General features: G+C 34.8%; 1 protein-coding gene and 1 pseudogene across 1 annotated transcript; both read left to right on the forward strand.

The window, feature by feature from the left end:
• Positions 1-345: 345 nt before the first annotated feature.
• LOC102427274 (olfactory receptor 6C75) lies at positions 346-1284 on the forward strand. Its single transcript, XM_006101299.1, has one exon. It carries the CDS (start codon positions 346-348, stop codon positions 1282-1284), a length of 939 nt encoding a protein of 312 aa, XP_006101361.1.
• A 14802-nt stretch (positions 1285-16086) lies between these two features.
• LOC102432252 lies at positions 16087-17026 on the forward strand (annotated as a pseudogene).
• The last annotated feature ends 1153 nt before the right edge of the window (positions 17027-18179 follow it).

Here is an 18179-nt window from a genome sequence, read left to right on the forward strand (position 1 = left end):
ACTTTCAAGAGTTTTATTTGAGTAGGTAATAACCTCTTATTTTATTGTTTTCAGGAATATATCGAAATATTCAGAGGACAAAGATGTATACTGAAATGTGTAACAATACAATGAAGAAAATATAGAAATAATGAATTAATATATGCCATAATACATTTAAGAATTTTTAAAGTATTTTGTTTCTATGTACTACAAAGTTATTTTTCTCTAAAAGAAAAAGGCAGCAATGAGTTTTTTAAAAAGTGTATGTGCATGTGTGTGCTTCTTTGTTGGTGTCATGACTTTCTTATTTCTTCATCTATTTTGCAGCTAAAACTAAGAATATCATTGAGAAGCAGGAACACAATGAGAAATTACACAGAAGTAACAGAGTTTATTCTTCTTGGATTGACAAGTGACCCACAGTGGCAGGTTGTACTTTTCATGTTTCTCCTTGCTAACTACATGCTCAGTGTGACTGGGAACCTGATCATTATTGCTCTCACCCTTTCAGATCCCCATCTGCAGACTCCAATGTACTTCTTCCTTCGAAATTTCTCAGTCCTAGAAATATTATTTACATCAGTCTGCATTCCCAGATTCCTTGTCAGTATTGTGACGGGGGACAGAACCATTTCCTATAATGGATGTGTGACTCAGCTATTCTTTTATATTTTATTTGGGGTGGCCGAATTTTACTTTCTGGCTGCCATGTCCTATGACCGCTATGTGGCCATCTGCAAACCTCTACATTACACCGCCATCATGAGCACCAAAGTTTGTATGCTTCTTGTCTTTAGCTCCTGGTTTGTAGGATTGCTGATCATCTGTCCACCAATAATTCTGCTACTGCAATTGGACTTCTGTGCCTCCAATATAATTGATCATTTCCTCTGTGACTCTTCTCCAATTCTGCAGCTTTCTTGCACAAACACTCGCTTTCTAGAACTCATGGCATTTTGTTTAGCTGTTGTAACAATCATGGTCTCCTTAACACTAGTTACTCTCTCCTACACATATATCATCCGGACAATTCTGAGAATTCCTTCCATGAGCCAAAGGAAAAAAGCTTTTTCCACTTGTTCCTCCCACATGATAGTTGTCTCCCTCACTTATGGTAGCTGCATTTTCATGTACATTAAACCTTCTGCAAAGGAGAGGGTGACTTTAAGCAAAGGAGTAGCTGTGCTCAATACCTCAGTGGCTCCTCTCTTGAATCCTTTCATATATACACTCAGAAATCAGCAAGTGAAGCAAGCCTTCAAGAACATGGTCCAGAGAATTGCCTTTTCTTCAAATAAATAAAAGTGATTGTGTGATATGTACCCCTGAAAGCAAAGCTGAATTAAAATTCTCTGTTCTTCTCTAGGTAAATTCTTCAAGCACCTAAATTCTTCCTTTTAGGTAGATATGCTTACATACCATCAATGCCTAAAAACTAGGTCCTAAGTCTTTAAAGTTATATAGATGACGGTAAATCTCTTACCTCTGTAATAAAATTTTAGATAAAGTAATAATCTCCATTGTTTCTCACAGTAAGGTAGATTATAAATTCATTAAAAACATTTAAAAATTGCTATCATATAAGAAACTTACTAAAAACCTCATACAAATATAAAACTTATGTGAAATAAATAAAAATATGAGCATTAATTGATATCTCTCCAATGTTTTCTTCTGTTCCCAAGAAAACATGTTATATGATTAAAAGAATTATTAAAATGTCTACTTGACTTTATTGATGAGATATAGTTAAAACATTAGAAAAATTAAATAGAAATTAAATAAATATGCTGTGAAATATATTATATTTGCAATTGAAAATGAGGTTGTATTGATTTTTGTATTTGTTTTCCTAGAAAAAAATAGTGAAGTTCCAGTATAAGAGAGGACAGAATTTGCCTTTTTTCCCTTTGATAATATTTCCTAAAATAATAGATTATTTAACTAAAGATTTCCTTATGTCTGCCAATCATGTTTAAAAAGGAAAACTGTGGTCTATAAAGGCAAATTAAGTTATCTTGATAAAATTCACTTTATATTCAGACTCTTTCAAATATTACAAAAAATAATATTTTCTATTGACATGAAGAAAATGAGAAACTCAGAACCCAGAATGGTGTGAGATACTGACTCCAGGGAGTATCCTAGAAATGATCATATGTAAATTACTTATGCCTTAGGTTTTTTTTTTTTAATATATTTTTTATTGATTTTTTACAGAGAGGAAGGGAGAGGGATAGAGAGTTAGAAACATCGATGAGAGAGAAACATCAATCAGCCGCCTCCTGCACACCTCCTACTGGGGATGTGCCCGCAACCAAGGTACATGCCCTTGACCGGAATCGAACCTGGGACCTTTCAGTCCGCAGGCCAACGCTCTATCCACTGAGCCAAACCGGTTTGGCAGGTTTGTTTTGTTTTGTTTATTAACACATCTACAATACTATCTTTATCTTTCCATTGTCTTTTTCACAGATAGTTCTATCTCCCTCACTCATATCTGAGAAAATGACTCTTGGAGGACTTTGAGAACTGTAAAAAATATGTTCACATCTAGTTCCTATAGTTGATGAGTCCCTTGACTCTAATAAATTACTAAAAAAAATGGTTGTCTTGGAACAGTAGATATAATTCTAACTAGATATAGGGTAACTCAATTTGACTTCTTGATTTGCAGCTTGGACTGATTTATACATTAACATAAAAAATTCTACATATTTTCCAAGTCCACAATAGAAATGTCCTCTCTTATTGCTCATAGACAAGAATGTCCTTAAGCATTCACCTCTTTTTGACCATTGTACTTTCAAGGAATTAGTTACATTTTTTTCCCAACATACTTAGCATAATACTACTACAAAATGAAAATTAAAACCAATTGATTATGTATTGTTTATTAGAGTTATCTATAAATAAATAAAACAGTACCAGTTTGCTTTTATAAGGTTAAATAAGTAAATGGACATGAAAAGTGAAAATCAAGTGTGGAAAAGCATATGCAAATGTTAACTAAATGAATGTACATTATATGTATGATACATATGATAGACTAGAGGCTCAGTGCATGAAATTCGTGCACTGGGGTGGGGTGGTCCCTCAGCCTGGCCTGTGCCCTCTCACAGACTGGGACCCCTCGGGGGATATCTGCCTACCGGCTTTGGCCTCATACCCACCAGTCCGGGGCACTCACAGTACGGGATCCCTTACCACCTGCCTGCATAGGAGGCAGGAGAGGCTCCCACCTAAGCTGCTGCACCCCAGCCATGAGTCTGCCTTCTGGCTGAGCAGTGCTCCCCCTGTGGGAGCCCACTGACCACCAGGGGGCAGCTCCTGTGTTGAGTGTCTGCACGCTGGTGGTCAGTGCACGTTATAGCAACAGGTAGTTCCATTGGTCATTCTGCCATTCAGTCAATTTGCATAATAGGGTTTTAATATATAAGGTGGGTATGTAGGTAGACAGGAGAGAAATAAAGAGAGGAAAATAAGAGGGTAAGAAAAGTTGATCCTGCTGATCAATAGGAAATTATCTAAAGAAGTTGATTCTCATATTCTAAGTCAATAAATGTAGACATATGAAAATCACTATAACTCTTTCCAAAAGAATTATTTTTATGCTTTAAAGTAAAATGCTATGTTTTTATTGATTTTTAGAGAGAGAAGAAGGGAAAGGGAGAGAGAGAGAGAAGCATTGATGTGAGAGCAGAACATCAATCGGCTGCTTCCTGCATGCCCCCTATGGAGGATCCAGCCAGCAACCTGGGCATGTGCCCTGACCGAGAATCGAACTGGCATCCTCTTGGTGCATGGGATGATGACTAACCAACTGAGCAACACTGGCCAGGGCAAAGTAAAATACTATTTTGAAGTATTGTGAAACAATAAAGCTTTGATTACAAATGTGATGTGTGGTGAGAAATATATCAGAAATATTTTGGAAGTCATGTTTTTAGAGGGTTTCAAAAGGTATATTCATATTTAATATCACATTATATTATTTCAAAAATACTCTTCCTCTAACCATAGGGAAATTATATGTATGTAATGATTACACAAAATACATTTGTGCCATAACACTTTTTAATTACATGGAATTACTGTCACATTATTGTGTTATGATGATAGAAAACAAAGTTATTTATTTTCATTGGTGAATAATCATCTTGAAAGTTGACTCTGACAAACATAAAGTTAAATAGTCACTTAGAATAAAAGTTTATTAATATTATTGCAAATTTGAACTTCATTAACTCATATTCCCAAGGGTCATTCCTCAAATTCTGGATGTTACAGAATGCTCTCAACAGTGTGGTAATCATTCAGGGACTGTTGAGTCCCTTGGTATCAAAATAACAAGTGACAATTGGCTAAAGAAAAAGTTTTAATCATTAAAATCTACTGATCACAAAATCTCAGTAGCAATCAAACAATAAGAAAAGTTTGGAAACCCTTATTTTGTCTTAGATGTAAAAATAATAAGCCAGTTAGAAAAATACAAGTATCACATGATTTCACTCATATGTGGGATCTAATGAATAAAATAAACTGATGAACAAAATTGATCCAGAAGCATAGAAGCACCAAACAGACTGTCGAATCTCAGAGGGCAGGCAGGCGAGGGGAGGTCGGTGGGAAGAGATCAGTCAAAGAACTTGTATGCATATATGCACAACCCATGGACACAGACAATAGAGTGGTGAAGGCCTGGGGTGGGGGCAGGGGTGGGCTAGAAGGGGTCAATAGGGGGGAAAAGGGGATATATGTAATACTTTCAACAATAAAGACTTAATTTAAAAAAATAAAAATATTCAGATGGAAAAGTGAACAGAATAATTGGATAATTAGAATAGAAACATAAAACACAAATTATTTTTTACTGTCCATCACATTTCTGCCTTGATCATAACCAGACTTCCTACACTTAATTTAGTTCCTTTAAGTAAGAATAGAACAAATGTTATAACATTTTTCTAAGATAATCTACTCACTTGAGTTTCTATAAAAAAGTAAACCACATTTTTTTTATTTAGAAGCAACTTTATAACTCATGAGTGGTGATAGCATTTTTCAGTTCTCTATAACTACATTTTATATTATCCATTTTTTCATAAATATTTTTATTTACTTCTAATTCATATCATGCTCAGGAAAATGTTTTAATATAGTCTTTTAATAATTCTGTCTTCAATCCCTCCTTACATTTAAATGTAGTGGTGAATAGGCAGGGGAGGAATTGCCTAAGAGCACAGGAAGAATACCAGTTTTTGCTTTGAATAAGGATTTGAGTGGGACAGCCAAATGAAATTAATTTTCACTTGAAATAACATTTAGAGACTATTGAATAAAGCATGGTTTGCTTTCTCCCTTTATGCGGCCAAACATACTATTAAACAAACTTCTCATGAAAGAATTACTGTTATGAACTACGTATTAGTTAGGAACTATGTGAATAGATTTTATAGCACATTCAATTGTTTAAAATTTGCTCCTTTTATTATTACTAAGGATTTTATTGAAAAGCATTAAATATTTCTTAAGAAATTCGTTGATTTATAAAGTTGAGTGATCTGATGATTTCTAAGTTAATGAGGGCTGAGTACTCTTAGATAAGAGCAACATGCAGTCTGAATGAGGCAAAACTTTATATTATTAACCATGTTACAAGGAAGTGGGGTAGAAAGGGGTCCTAATATATGGTGACGGGAGAAGATTTGACTTTGGGTGGTGGGCACAGAGTGAAATATACAGTTCTTGTAACATAGAAACCCATACCTGAAACCTGTATGATAATGTTGACCAATGTCACCCCAACAAATTTAATTTAAACAAAAACCCCTGTTCTCATAAGACACCTTAACTTCTCCATTAAAGAATTTAAATTGGGGGACCTTACTCATAATAAGAGTTATTGCCATAAATAAATATTTATGTCCTATCTGTATATCAGGACAAGCATCTAATTACTGAACTATTCTTCTTATTCTTTGAGTTGCCCTCTTTCCCTCTGAAGGTCCAACCCCTGTCCCATTCCTTAATTCAAAGTGGCATCTATACCTCATGGTACCTTTCTGTCTTCAAACCTCTCAAGCATGTAACGTTCCTGTACATACAAAATTAAATTTGTTTTTCCCCCATGAATCTGTCTCAAATAAATTTGACTATGAGACCACCAATGGAGCCTTTGTAGGGTAGAGGAAAATTCTTCTTTCCTAATAGATTCAACATTCCTATACTTCACTATTTAATAAAGGAAGAGAAAAAAGAAAAAACATTAAAATATTATCAATAAATTCCCCAGAGGTTTTTAGATATAGACATATATATACATTTATACACATATACATTTATACATGTAAATACTTGCACTTAAATATATACATTATATATATATATATATATATATATATATATATATATATACACATACACACACACACACACATTTATAGACACACACAAAATGTGTGTGTATGTGTTAAAATAAACTAAATCTTTATATAAAGATTTGGGAGCTGCAAGAATACATGCATGTATTTTTTTAGATGACTTGAAGGTTATAATACAACTAGAGGCCCGGTGCACAAAAATTTGTGCACTGGCGGCGGGGGGGCGGGGGGGTGTCCCTCAGCCCAACTTGTGCCGTCTCACAGTCTGGGACCCCTTGGGAGATAACCACCTACTGGCTTAGGCCCGCTCCCAGGGTGGCAGAAAGCAGACCCAATCCCACGGTGCCTGCCCCGCCTCCCCGGGTCGCAGATGGCAGGCCCCGCACACGGGATGGCGGCGGGTGGGTGGCGGCTCACACTGTGCCGCCCCGCCTGCTGTATGCAAATTTAACGGCGGCCATCTTTGTTGGGTTAATTTGCATTCTCTCCTGATAGGCTGATGGGCGTAGCGAAGGTACAGTCAATTAGCATCTTTGTCTATTATTAGTGTAGATGGGTCTTTAGCTTCTTAATAAAGAGAGGAAACTCTCATCTGCATATACTGTGAGTCACATATTGGCACTACTATAGTAACCACACATGAAATTTAACATTGAAAATTATCATTCTCAATTTCAGAAACTTCCTAAAACTGTTTCCAAGCACCAAGTTGGGTTTTTGTTTTATAGTAAAGGAGAAGCATTGAAGGGTTTTATTAAGTAGAAAAGTAACTCTGGTTACAATGCCCTAGGGAAGATTGAAGGAAGATTAGTGTTTTGCAATAGTCCAAACAAAGAATGGTAACATCCAAGACTAAGATGTTAGTATTGAGGATGAAAAAGTAAACATAAGAAGACATTTTCAAGAAATTTGAAATTTTCTTGATGTGAGAGTAGGGCAAAAAATGCAAGTCTTTGGGGGGAAAATAAAGCAATGACACTCAGGAATCTGTTTAAGAGGCATAATTCCTTGTGAGATTTTTATGAAGATGGGGAATGGAAGTAGATAGGTGGTACAGAGAAGCAATGAGAAAAGGCCAAATGCTGCAAGGTCAGTTTTAGGATGAGGTAGAAATAAGAAATAAACCACATGCAGGAATTTTGAATTACGTCATGGCATCAGGTGAGAAATGTGAAATGAATTTAAATACATAAAATCATCTCTTCTAATACCAGCCCTTAGCCATACTTTGGGTTGAATTTGTTATTCTCCAAAGACTGAGTCCCATGCAGCCTTTCTGCACATTTGAGAATGTCATTATATTCACCCTTGAGCTGCCTTAAAAGAGAATACTTTGAATTAATATGGATGACTTGGTATAAAATGGCAGGTACATCTCAAAATTAATCGGGAAAAATGGGAAGTGAAGAGAAGAGGCTGTCAGGGAAGAAAGGCTTGTCTTTAGAGCTGCCCCATTCCTTAGGTTGCTGCTTCCTAATTTCTTTAAAATACTTAGCAAATGATTCATCTCTTCCAAAATGAAATGAATCTTCTATAAGCTCACTGAAATCAGTGACCAGCCTGGAGGCTTGATTCAACATATAAATTACATAATCTGGACACATCATAAGCCTTGGAACAATATTGTATAGTCAATCATAACCATGTAAGGGACTGTATTACTCATGCAATAGCATTTCAAAAGTTTTGTTTTTATTTTGATAACAACAACCAGGAAAACCTTAGGCCAAAGTATGAACTACTAACCCAAACTGCATTAACCTGGATCACAATAAGCTCCATGTATTGAATGCTAACAATGCAAAAGGCATTTAAAATTGCTCAATCACTATATTGTATCATCTTATTTAATACTCACAATCATCTTATTATCAATGCAATATTCCAAGTAAAATCAGCTTGCCTTTCCTGTTTTCCCTGTTCCCCAACCACCAACCATGAGATAAAATAATGTTCCTATGATCACACAGTGTTGCAAAGGCTTCAGAGGAGAGGAACTCCAGTAGAATTAAATTTCAAAATATGTCGCTTGTAAAGGGAAGAGCTAGACATCAAAGTCAGTTTCTACACAAAAAGAATGCACTCACATTCATAAGTGAAAAACACTACTTTACAACTTTTAATTAATTATATCTAAAAGTAATCTGAGACTAAACTCTTGACTTATTTCGAAGTTTAACATTTTTAATAAAACAAAATTAGATCATCTGGATATGATAGAAATATTGACATTTATAATAAAACTCTCACATCCCTATTTTTTCTATTTATTGTTAAATGTGTACCACATAGAGAAAAGCATATGAAGTCAATGATATCAATTTAAAATAACCCCCCAAAAATACAAACATCTACTTCCTGGGGTAATGTACCAGACACCATCAGTAATATAGAAACCCTCAGCATTTGTCTCAAAACATGTTGATCTCAAAAGACACATCAAATATACTGGCACTGCTTTTCACACCATCAAGAGTAACTCTTTGTTTTTGTTTTGTTTTCTGGTTTAGTGAAGTAAACTTGCAAACAATAAATTTCAGATATATGCTTTTATAGAACTCAACAAATATATGCAGTTGTGCATACACAAGCATAGTAAAAAAAATTATATATATATCCATTAGTCCAAAATGTTCCTTATTCTCTATTGTAGTCAACCTCTACCCTTTATCCACAGACCTTGAATAATCCACTGATCCATTGTCCTATTGTGTGTGTGTGTGTGTGTTTAATTTCCTAGAAAAGGAATCATATAGTATTTAGCTTTTGAGCTTCACTTTTTTCATTTTGCAAAATGTTTTTGAGATTCATTAATGTATTTGTATGTATGATTGGTTTATTCCTCTTTTGCTCTATAGTATTTAATTGCATGCATACATGAATTCACCAGTTAATGGAAATTATAAGTCTTTAAGTTTCACATTGAGATCGAAGATCTATGTTCTTTGGTTCAGAATCTTGCTTATAGAAGTCCATAAAAAATAACAAACACAAATAAATGGGCTCAAATTAAAACAGGAAAGTTTTGATGGGCTCTAAGAATGTCTTAAGGCTACATAATCTCTAAAGTCTCCAGGAGGAAAATAAATGAGACTCTTCTTAAATAACAAGACATTCATAAATAAATGCATAAATAAATGAGTAGAAATAAAAAGAAAACCTGATTAAAATTTTCTTGAAGTCTATATTTGCATAAGGATATAATTCTTGTAGATACACAAAAAGATGAAAACTCTTGCAATGAACATATATTTTAAAGCTTTTAAAAAAAGATTGGTAGCAAGACAGTTCTGCAAAAAAAGAACGAAAATGGAATTACAAGTCAAATAATTAAAAATCCAAAACCCTGATGTTGCATCAAAAGTTGTGTTAATAGAACAAACATTAAAAAACTCTATCAAAATTCAGAACAATTTTTTTTATTTTTTTTTATTGCTAAAAGTATTACAAAGGGTATTACATATGTGTCCTTTCCTCCCTCCCCCCCTCCCCGCCCTTGACAATCCCCTGGCCACCCTTACCACCCAGTGTCTTATGTCCATTAGTTATGCTTATATGTATGCATACAAGTCCTTCGGTTGATCTCTTACCCCCCTCCCTCCTGCCCCCCAACCCTCTCTGGCCTTCCTGCTGCAGTTTGACAATCAGTTTGAGGCAGCTCTGCCTCTGTATCTATTATTGTTCAAAAGTTTGTAATGGTATTTATTATCCATGAATGAGTGAGATCATGTGGTATTTTTCCTTCATTGACTGGCTTATTTCACTTAGCATAATGCTCTCCAGTTCCATCCATGCTGTTGCAAATGGTAAGAGTTCCTTCTTTTTTACAGCAGCATAGTATTCCATCGTGTAGATGTACCACAGTTTTCTAATCCATTCATCTACTGATGGGCACTTAGGCTGTTTCCAGATCTTAGCTATGGTGAATTGTGCTGCTGTGAACATATGGGTGCACATATCCTTTCAGTGAAGAAATTGCTTCGGCATATGTCTGAGATTTTGTTGCCTTTGGATTCTTTTGTTAATGTAAACAATAAGCCAGTCAGAGAAAGATGAATATCACATGATCTTTTCTTTTATGGAAGGTGGTGGGTGGACATTATGGCCCACAGTCTTTTATTTTATTTTTTCTTATTAAAGTGGTATCTTTTTTTTGTCTAAAATTTTACATATGTAAAATGCTTTTCTCATCAGATTGTCTTAATGATATTTGCATTGTTAAAAGAACGTTTTGTAACTAATCTATATATATAACAGCCTAAGCGACTGTCCAATCATTCAACCGTCCGACCGGTAGCTATGATGCACAATGACTACCAGGGGGCAGATGCTCAAGGCAGGAGCTGCCGAGCTGCAGTGACTTGGCAGCTTTCGTGTGTTCTCGGTGACACACACGAAACCAGAAATAAGGGAGCCCCAATTTGGGGTGCGTCATCCAAGATCTGTCCTCTCGCAATCCCTCAGGGGATGTAGAGAGCTGGTTTTGGCCCAATCCCTGCATGCCAGGCCAAGGGACCCTACCAGTGCATGAATCCATGCACCAGGCCTCTAGTCTACTATAAATGGTTATTTTCTGATAATATATTTCTGGTTAGTCTTGAATTCCTTGGTACTGGCAATTAGAAATTTCAATGGAAGGAACTTTTAATAAATTTTTACACTATATAAATTTCACAATTAGTATGTAAATTTCAAGTTGAAATTTATATATAGAATTTATAATTAACTTACTTAATAGTTCCATCATTTTCAATTTAAAGAATAGCTTTATCATTACAAGAAATATTTTATATTCAATAATATTAAAGTAGGCAATCCTTTACTAAATATAAAGAATTATGCACCAGGCAATTTTTCAATAAAAACTTTTTCTAATTATTGGTCGTAGTACTATTCTAATAGACAAATTCAAAAGCTTCAAATATATATATTGAATATTGAATCAGGAGTTACACAACATTTTCTCTATTTCTGAATTTAATTTGTTTAATCTGTAGTCACACATTCAGAATAGAATGAATTATTTAGCAATCACTTTGAATTAAAAACAAGAAAAATACTGAAAATATTCACTTTCTATGAATTCTGCAAGGATTCTGTTTGCTGATGTGTTGTGAAAATTTTCTTTTGTATCATTCATCAAAAATGTAAGTCCAGAAAATACAAATATATAATTCTAAGGACAAAGAGAATTCAACTTTGGCATCTATAGAAAACATACTGAAAATAAAATGTACCAGATTCCAATTGTCTAGTAGGAAAAATTAGATAAAAATAATAGAACAATATTTGAACTTTGCTTGCTTCATTTTTTTAATGTGAAGGAAACAATACTTAATGTGGAACATAATAAACCCCTACCCCGCCCCCTCCCCCCCCAAAAAAAGAAGAGATAATACATGTCTACCTGGAAAAACAGATTTTTCAGGTAAACCGATCTCGAGTTTTATCTTTATATATTAATCTCTCAATTTTTACTGTATTTTGATGTTGTGCCTATCTACTAACTATATCGTGCCTAAAATGTACATTCAATATATTTTTACTATCAAATAAAATATTTAAGTAGGTCATTGTTTATACTGTGGCCTTTTCCTCTCGCTATTTTCTGCTTCTTCACAAGTTTACATATAACTGGATTATATTGTCTTCCATTTATTCCAGTAAAAATAAAATAACATTTGTCTGGCCGGCATGGCTCATTGCATCAACCTATGAACCAGGAGGTCATGGTTCAATTCCTGGTCAGGGCACATGCTCAGGTTGTGGGCTCGATAGCCAGTAGGAAGCATGCAGGAGGCAGCCAATCAACGATTCTCTCATCACTGATGTTTCTATCTTTCTCGCTGTCTACTCTTTCTCTGAAGTCAATAAAAATATATTTTTAAAAATATTTGTCCATACACATATGGGTTTATTTTGGGTCTCTCAATTCTGTTACATTGGTCTGTGTGTCTTTCTGCCAATACCGTGCTATTTTGATTATTGTATCTTGGTAATTTGAAGTGAGGGAATGTGATACCTCTGACTTTATTCTTTTTCTCAGGATTGCTTTGGCTATCTGGGGTCTGTTGTGGTTCCAGATCAATCTGTTGATTTTTTGTTCTATTTCTTTTTTAAAATGTTATTGGGACTTTGATGGGTATTGCATTAAATCCGTGTATTGCTTTGGGTAATATGACTGTTTTTAATTATGTTGGTTCTTCCAATCCATGAGCATGGATTATCTTTGCATTTCATTGTGTCTTTTTCATTCTCTTTTTATAATGCTTTGTAGAAGTCAGTATACAGGTATTTCACACCCTTTATTTCTAGGTATTTTTATTTTTTCGTGCAATTGTAAAAAGAATTGCTTTTTCTGTTTGTTTGGTTTTTGAAATTTCATTGTGAGTGTATAGGAATGCATTGGATTTTTGTACACTGATTTCGTATCCTGAAACTTTACTGTATTTGTTTATTGTTCCTAATAGTTTTTTGATGGCGTCTTTAGGGTTTTCTATATAAAATCATGTCATCTGCAAAAAATGAAACTTTCACTTCTTTTTCAATTTAGATGCCTTCCTTTTATTTTTTCTCTTGCTTTATTGCTTGGGCTAGGATTTCCAAGACTATGGTGAATAAGAGTGGGGAAAGTGTTCCTCCTTGTCCTGTTCCTTAGAGGGAGCTTTCACTTTTTCACCTTTGAGTATATATTAGCTGAGGGTTGTCATATATGGCCTTTATTAAGTTGAGGCACTTTCCTTCTATACCCATGTTATTGAGTGTTTTAATCATAAATGGATGTTCAACTATTGATAAGATCATAGTATTTTTTCCTTTATCTTGTTAACCTGGTATATTACATTGATTGATTTGAGTATGTCGAACCACCCTTGTGCCCCTGCAATGAACCCCACTTGATCGTGATGTATTCTTTAATGTTTTATTGCATCCGATTTACTAGTATTTTGTTTAGAATCTTTGAATCTATGTTAATCAGAGGAACTGGTCTCTTAGGGTTTCTGTGTGTGTGTTATCCTTGCCACGTTTTAGTTTTGGTGGTGTGGCCAAGCAGTCTAAGGTGCTGGGTTTGAACTCCTCATTGTCCTTTGTACTATACACCTCTCTGATGTTTAATGTTTTTAAAAAAATAATTTCCCAAGGATACCTAATTAAAATTATTCAACTCAATTTAGAGTGTATTCATCAGTAGCATTCCTCTCTAGAGACATTTTCATTCCATTTCTTTGCAAGAATCCCCTGTGACTCTTTTGAGAAAAAAATAAAATAAAACCACTCTGTTTTCAAAACAATAGTTAGAAAACCAGGGTTCCTGATGGCAGGTAAAGAATGTAAAAATATATATATCATTACCTATCTTTCTTTTACTAAATTTACTAAGATCAAGTAAGATTTTTCTAGCATTTAAGATTAAAATGTTATTTTTATGTAAATTTTGGAAAACAAGAGCTAACTAAATGCTTGGCTTTGGATTGTGCAACTGCAGATAGCTCTTTATATTGTGAGAATTTTCTTTTTCACAAACTTTTACTCCTATGCCATGAAGCTCATCTCTTTTCCATAGTTGCTATTTCTTTATTTTAACTCATTTTGAGCTCTCTTCTTATGAACTAAGAGCTTTACTTAATTAATCAACAAAATACAGAATTTTTTCACCTCTATTTACAGATTTCACTACTAAATATTTTCCAGATCCCACATTTTTTTTTCTTTTATGTATTTAGTTTTTTAGGCAGTGTTACTCACATTCCAAGAAAATATAACCTCTGATTCTGTTGAGTCATTAGTTCAAAATTTAAGACAGGGCTCTATTTTTGGTCTTTCAGACTTAATATAGATTAACTACTTGAAACTGCCCATAGAGCTTTAGCCACAATGTCACCAACTCTTTTTTAAAATTCTTTATTGTTTAAAGTATTACATATGTCTCCTTATCCCTCTCCCCCATTGACCTCTCCCAGCCCTCAGAACATACCCTCACACCCCCCCCCCACCCCGCTAGTGTCTGTGTCCTTTGGTTATGCTTCTATGCATGCATACAAGTCCTTTAGTTGATGTCTTAACACCCGCCTCCCAACCTTCCCTCTGAGGTTTGACAGTCTGTTCCTTGCTTCTCTGTCTCTGGATCTATTTTTGTTCATCAGTTTCCTTGATCACAAGTTGCAAGTTTTCTTGAATACATTGCTTACAGTCTGGATGTAGCACCTTCTACCAGCAACTGGGATTATGTCACCTTTCTATCAGGGCCTCCTTACTTCAAGAACAATTTTGTACTGGACTTATTCTTCCATATGTTCCATCTCACTCTATGCAACCAGGATCATCTCGCCAAATTCCACCAACACACTATGTAAGTATGCTATTACATAAGGAAATCAAAGGCAGAAACAAGTTGTGAAATCTATGAAATGCTCCAAAATAAACATTGAAGACTGACAATTAAAGTAAGGCAACAGAGTGTTTAGGTTTCAGCAATCAAATTGCTACCACAGGGGATTATATTATTGTAAGAATTTTTTCATTTTTCACCTCATTTATTTTTTTTCTTTTTCTAATCAGCTTATAACTTAGATCCCTTAACTTGGGCTGTGAGAAATAAATCTCTTCTAAAAAGCAATAGGTTATTATGTGTGTATGTGTGTGTGTGTGTGTGTGTGTGTGTGTGTGTGTGTGTAGTTTTGATGGTCTTGATTCTTTTGTTGTTATTAATGATCTATATAGGTAGGGCTGACATGAAACATCCTGAGAGAATTGTGGGGAAAAAACTCTCTAAAAAATAAACTTTAAAATGTTTCATTTTCAAAGAATGGTTAGAACATGTGGTCATTGGTAAAATATTCTAATGAAATAACTATAATATTTTGCATTTCATACCTAATTTTCATACACATATGGACAAATTTTTAAGAGAAAGTAAAACACATTTGATAAGAATGTTTTTATTTCTTTTAAATATGTTTTTATTGAGTTCAGAGAGGAAGGGAGAGAGAGAGAGAGAGAGAAACATCAATGATGAAAGAGAATAATTAACCAACTATCTTTTGCACACCCCTTACTGGAGATCAAACCCAAAACACAGGCAAGTGCCCTGACTGGGAATCAAACTGTGACCTCCTGGTTCATGGGTCAATGCTCAACCACTGAGCCACACCAGCTGGGCAAATACATTTTTCTTGTACAGATGTGTTTATTAGACCTATGAAGTGACTCACTTAACATTAAATGGCTAGTGATTATAAGGCAGATACTAAGTATAACTTTTTTTTTCCTGGCTTACATATATTTTCAGAATTCAGTACAACTTGGTAGCTGATTTATTGGCCCATTATATTAAACTAGAGGCCTGTGCACGAAATTCGTGCACTTACGATGGGGGGGTGGGGCGTCCCTCAGCCTGGCCTGCGCCCTCTCACAGTCCTAGAGCCCTCAGGGGATGTCCCACTCCCAGCTTAGGCCCACTCCCCATGGAGGCAGGAGAGGCTCCCAGCACTGACCACCAGGGGGCAGTTCCTAAGTTGAGCATCTGCCCTCTGGTGGTCAGTGCATGTCATGGCGACTGGTTGTTCTGCCATTTGGTTGATTTGAATATTAGCCTTTTATTACATAGGATACAGTATTTCTGAAGTCGGCAGAGGTGTTTTTTAAAAAAAGTAATCCTGTACTCACTAAATCATTGTTTTTTGTTTGCATTTACAGATGTGGAAGAAATTAGCAATAAGAAATGAAAAACCAAACATCTGTAAAGAGTTCATTCTTCTGGATTAACAGATGACCCACAGTTAAATGTTTTAATTTTTCTATTTCTATTTTTCACATACATACTGAGTATAACTGGAAACATGACAATTATCACCCTTACTTTGATAGATTCACACCTCAAAACCCCCATGTATTTTTTCCTTAGGAATTTCTCTTTCCTAGAAATCTTATTTACCACAGTTTCTATTCCTAGATTCCTGGTCAGCATTGCAACAGGAGATATGACCATTTCTTATCATTCTTGCATGGCCCAGGTATTTTTCTTCATTCTCCTTGGTTCAACAGAATTTTTCCTTTTGACTGCTATGTCCTATGATCGGTATGTGGCTATCTGTAAGCCACTGCACTACACAGTAATAATGAATAGCAGAATCTGCAACCTGCTTGTAATGAGTTCTTGGCTGGCTGGATTTCTCATTATCTTCCCACCTGTGATCATGGGACTTCAACTGGATTTCTGTGACTCCAACATCATTGACCACTTTACCTGTGACTCTTCTCCTATGCTACTGATCTCCTGCACAGACACAGCATTCCTAGAGTCCCTGGCCTTCTTTCTGGCGATATTCACACTCATGGTAACCTTAACATTAGTGATTCTTTCCTATGTATTCATCCTTAAAATGATACTCAGAATCCCCTCTGCTGAGCAAAGGAAGAAGGCCTTTTCCACTTGTTCCTCACACATGATTGTTGTCTCTATTTCTTATGGCAGTTGCATTTTCATGTATGTCAAAACTTCAGCGAAAGAAGGAGTGGCTTTGACCAAGGGTATAGCAGTGCTCAATACCTCTGTTGCCCCAATGCTAAATCCATTTATTTACTCCTTAAGAAACCAGCAGGTAAAGCAGTCCTTTAAGAACTTGGTCAAAAAATGTTTCTCAAATAAATTTTCATCATAAATTTATGGCCTGAACTTATTTAAATGAAACCATATGCCTAACATAATATTAATATTTTTATATTTCTCCATCCACTGCTATACTTACTTTTCCTTCCAATATTATTATCTGTTTATAATATTTTGACCTCACTTGGCTCAACTATCTTAAAATTTACATGCCCTAAAATGTTTCTGAGTGTGATTAATTTGTTGTTACATAGATGATAATGACATTTTTTAAAAATGCCAGAATTTAGTTTAAAAGATCTTTTCTTTGGGCACTAACCAAAAGTTAAATATAGTTATCACCAAGGAATTCTAAAAATATATTTCTCCCAGTAGATATGCACAGAGTATTAAAATAAGATTTTCTGGAGATAGTCTCCTTAATCTAATGTCCTTATATTTGTCCTCATATTTCCCATGGTTTTTACATTATGAATATTCATCTATGCTACTTGGGACAAATATGTTATATCTTCATTGTCAATTCCATCCTTTAATATAACATCTTGTTTAATGATTTTTTGGAGCAAATTTCAAAGTTACTACAAGTATGGTATTGATATTTCTGGGACCCCACTACTCTTACCAGAAAACATCTCTGATAAACTACTTTGATGATTGCTCCATAGCCCATTACGTTCTTTTGATTTGTTGATGCTGAGCCTGGAGCTCATCTGAGGTTCTCTTGGGAATAACCTGGACTGTCTTTAGGTTTCCTAAGATCCAATAGCCTCTCTCTTGACTTTTTTGGCAATTCAAACCATATGCTTTCTATCTCCCAGACAGTTCTTGCATTTTCTGGTATGCCAACAATACCTTAAAATTCTCTTCAGTGTTTGAATGGTTTCATTATTTTTAAAATATATATATCTCATTCAGAATTTTTATGGACATTGAGGGTGTGGATTTAAGTGTTTGCTTTGTTCTAATCTTGACACACATCTTTTCTATAAAAAGTTCTTTATAAGAATAAACTTCATTCAATATTCATCCATTTATCTCTTTTCTATCTTCTTTCACAAGTGATGCATGAACTATAAGATCATTTAATTTACCATCACGACACTCTTTAATATTCTTTTTTATTAAACATATTATTTTGTTTTTAAATTTACTTTATTATTAAAAGTATCACAGATGTCCTGCTGCCCCCCACCACCACCCCC

This window comes from Myotis lucifugus, unplaced genomic scaffold (assembly GCF_000147115.1).
Source record: "Myotis lucifugus unplaced genomic scaffold, Myoluc2.0 scaffold_350, whole genome shotgun sequence".
NCBI classification, from domain to species: domain Eukaryota; kingdom Metazoa; phylum Chordata; class Mammalia; order Chiroptera; family Vespertilionidae; genus Myotis; species Myotis lucifugus.

Excerpts from the sequence above, each read along its gene's own strand:
- LOC102427274 (XM_006101299.1), top strand. The coding sequence starts at position 346 with ATGAGAAATTACACAGAAGTAACAGAGTTTATTCTTCTTGGATTGACA.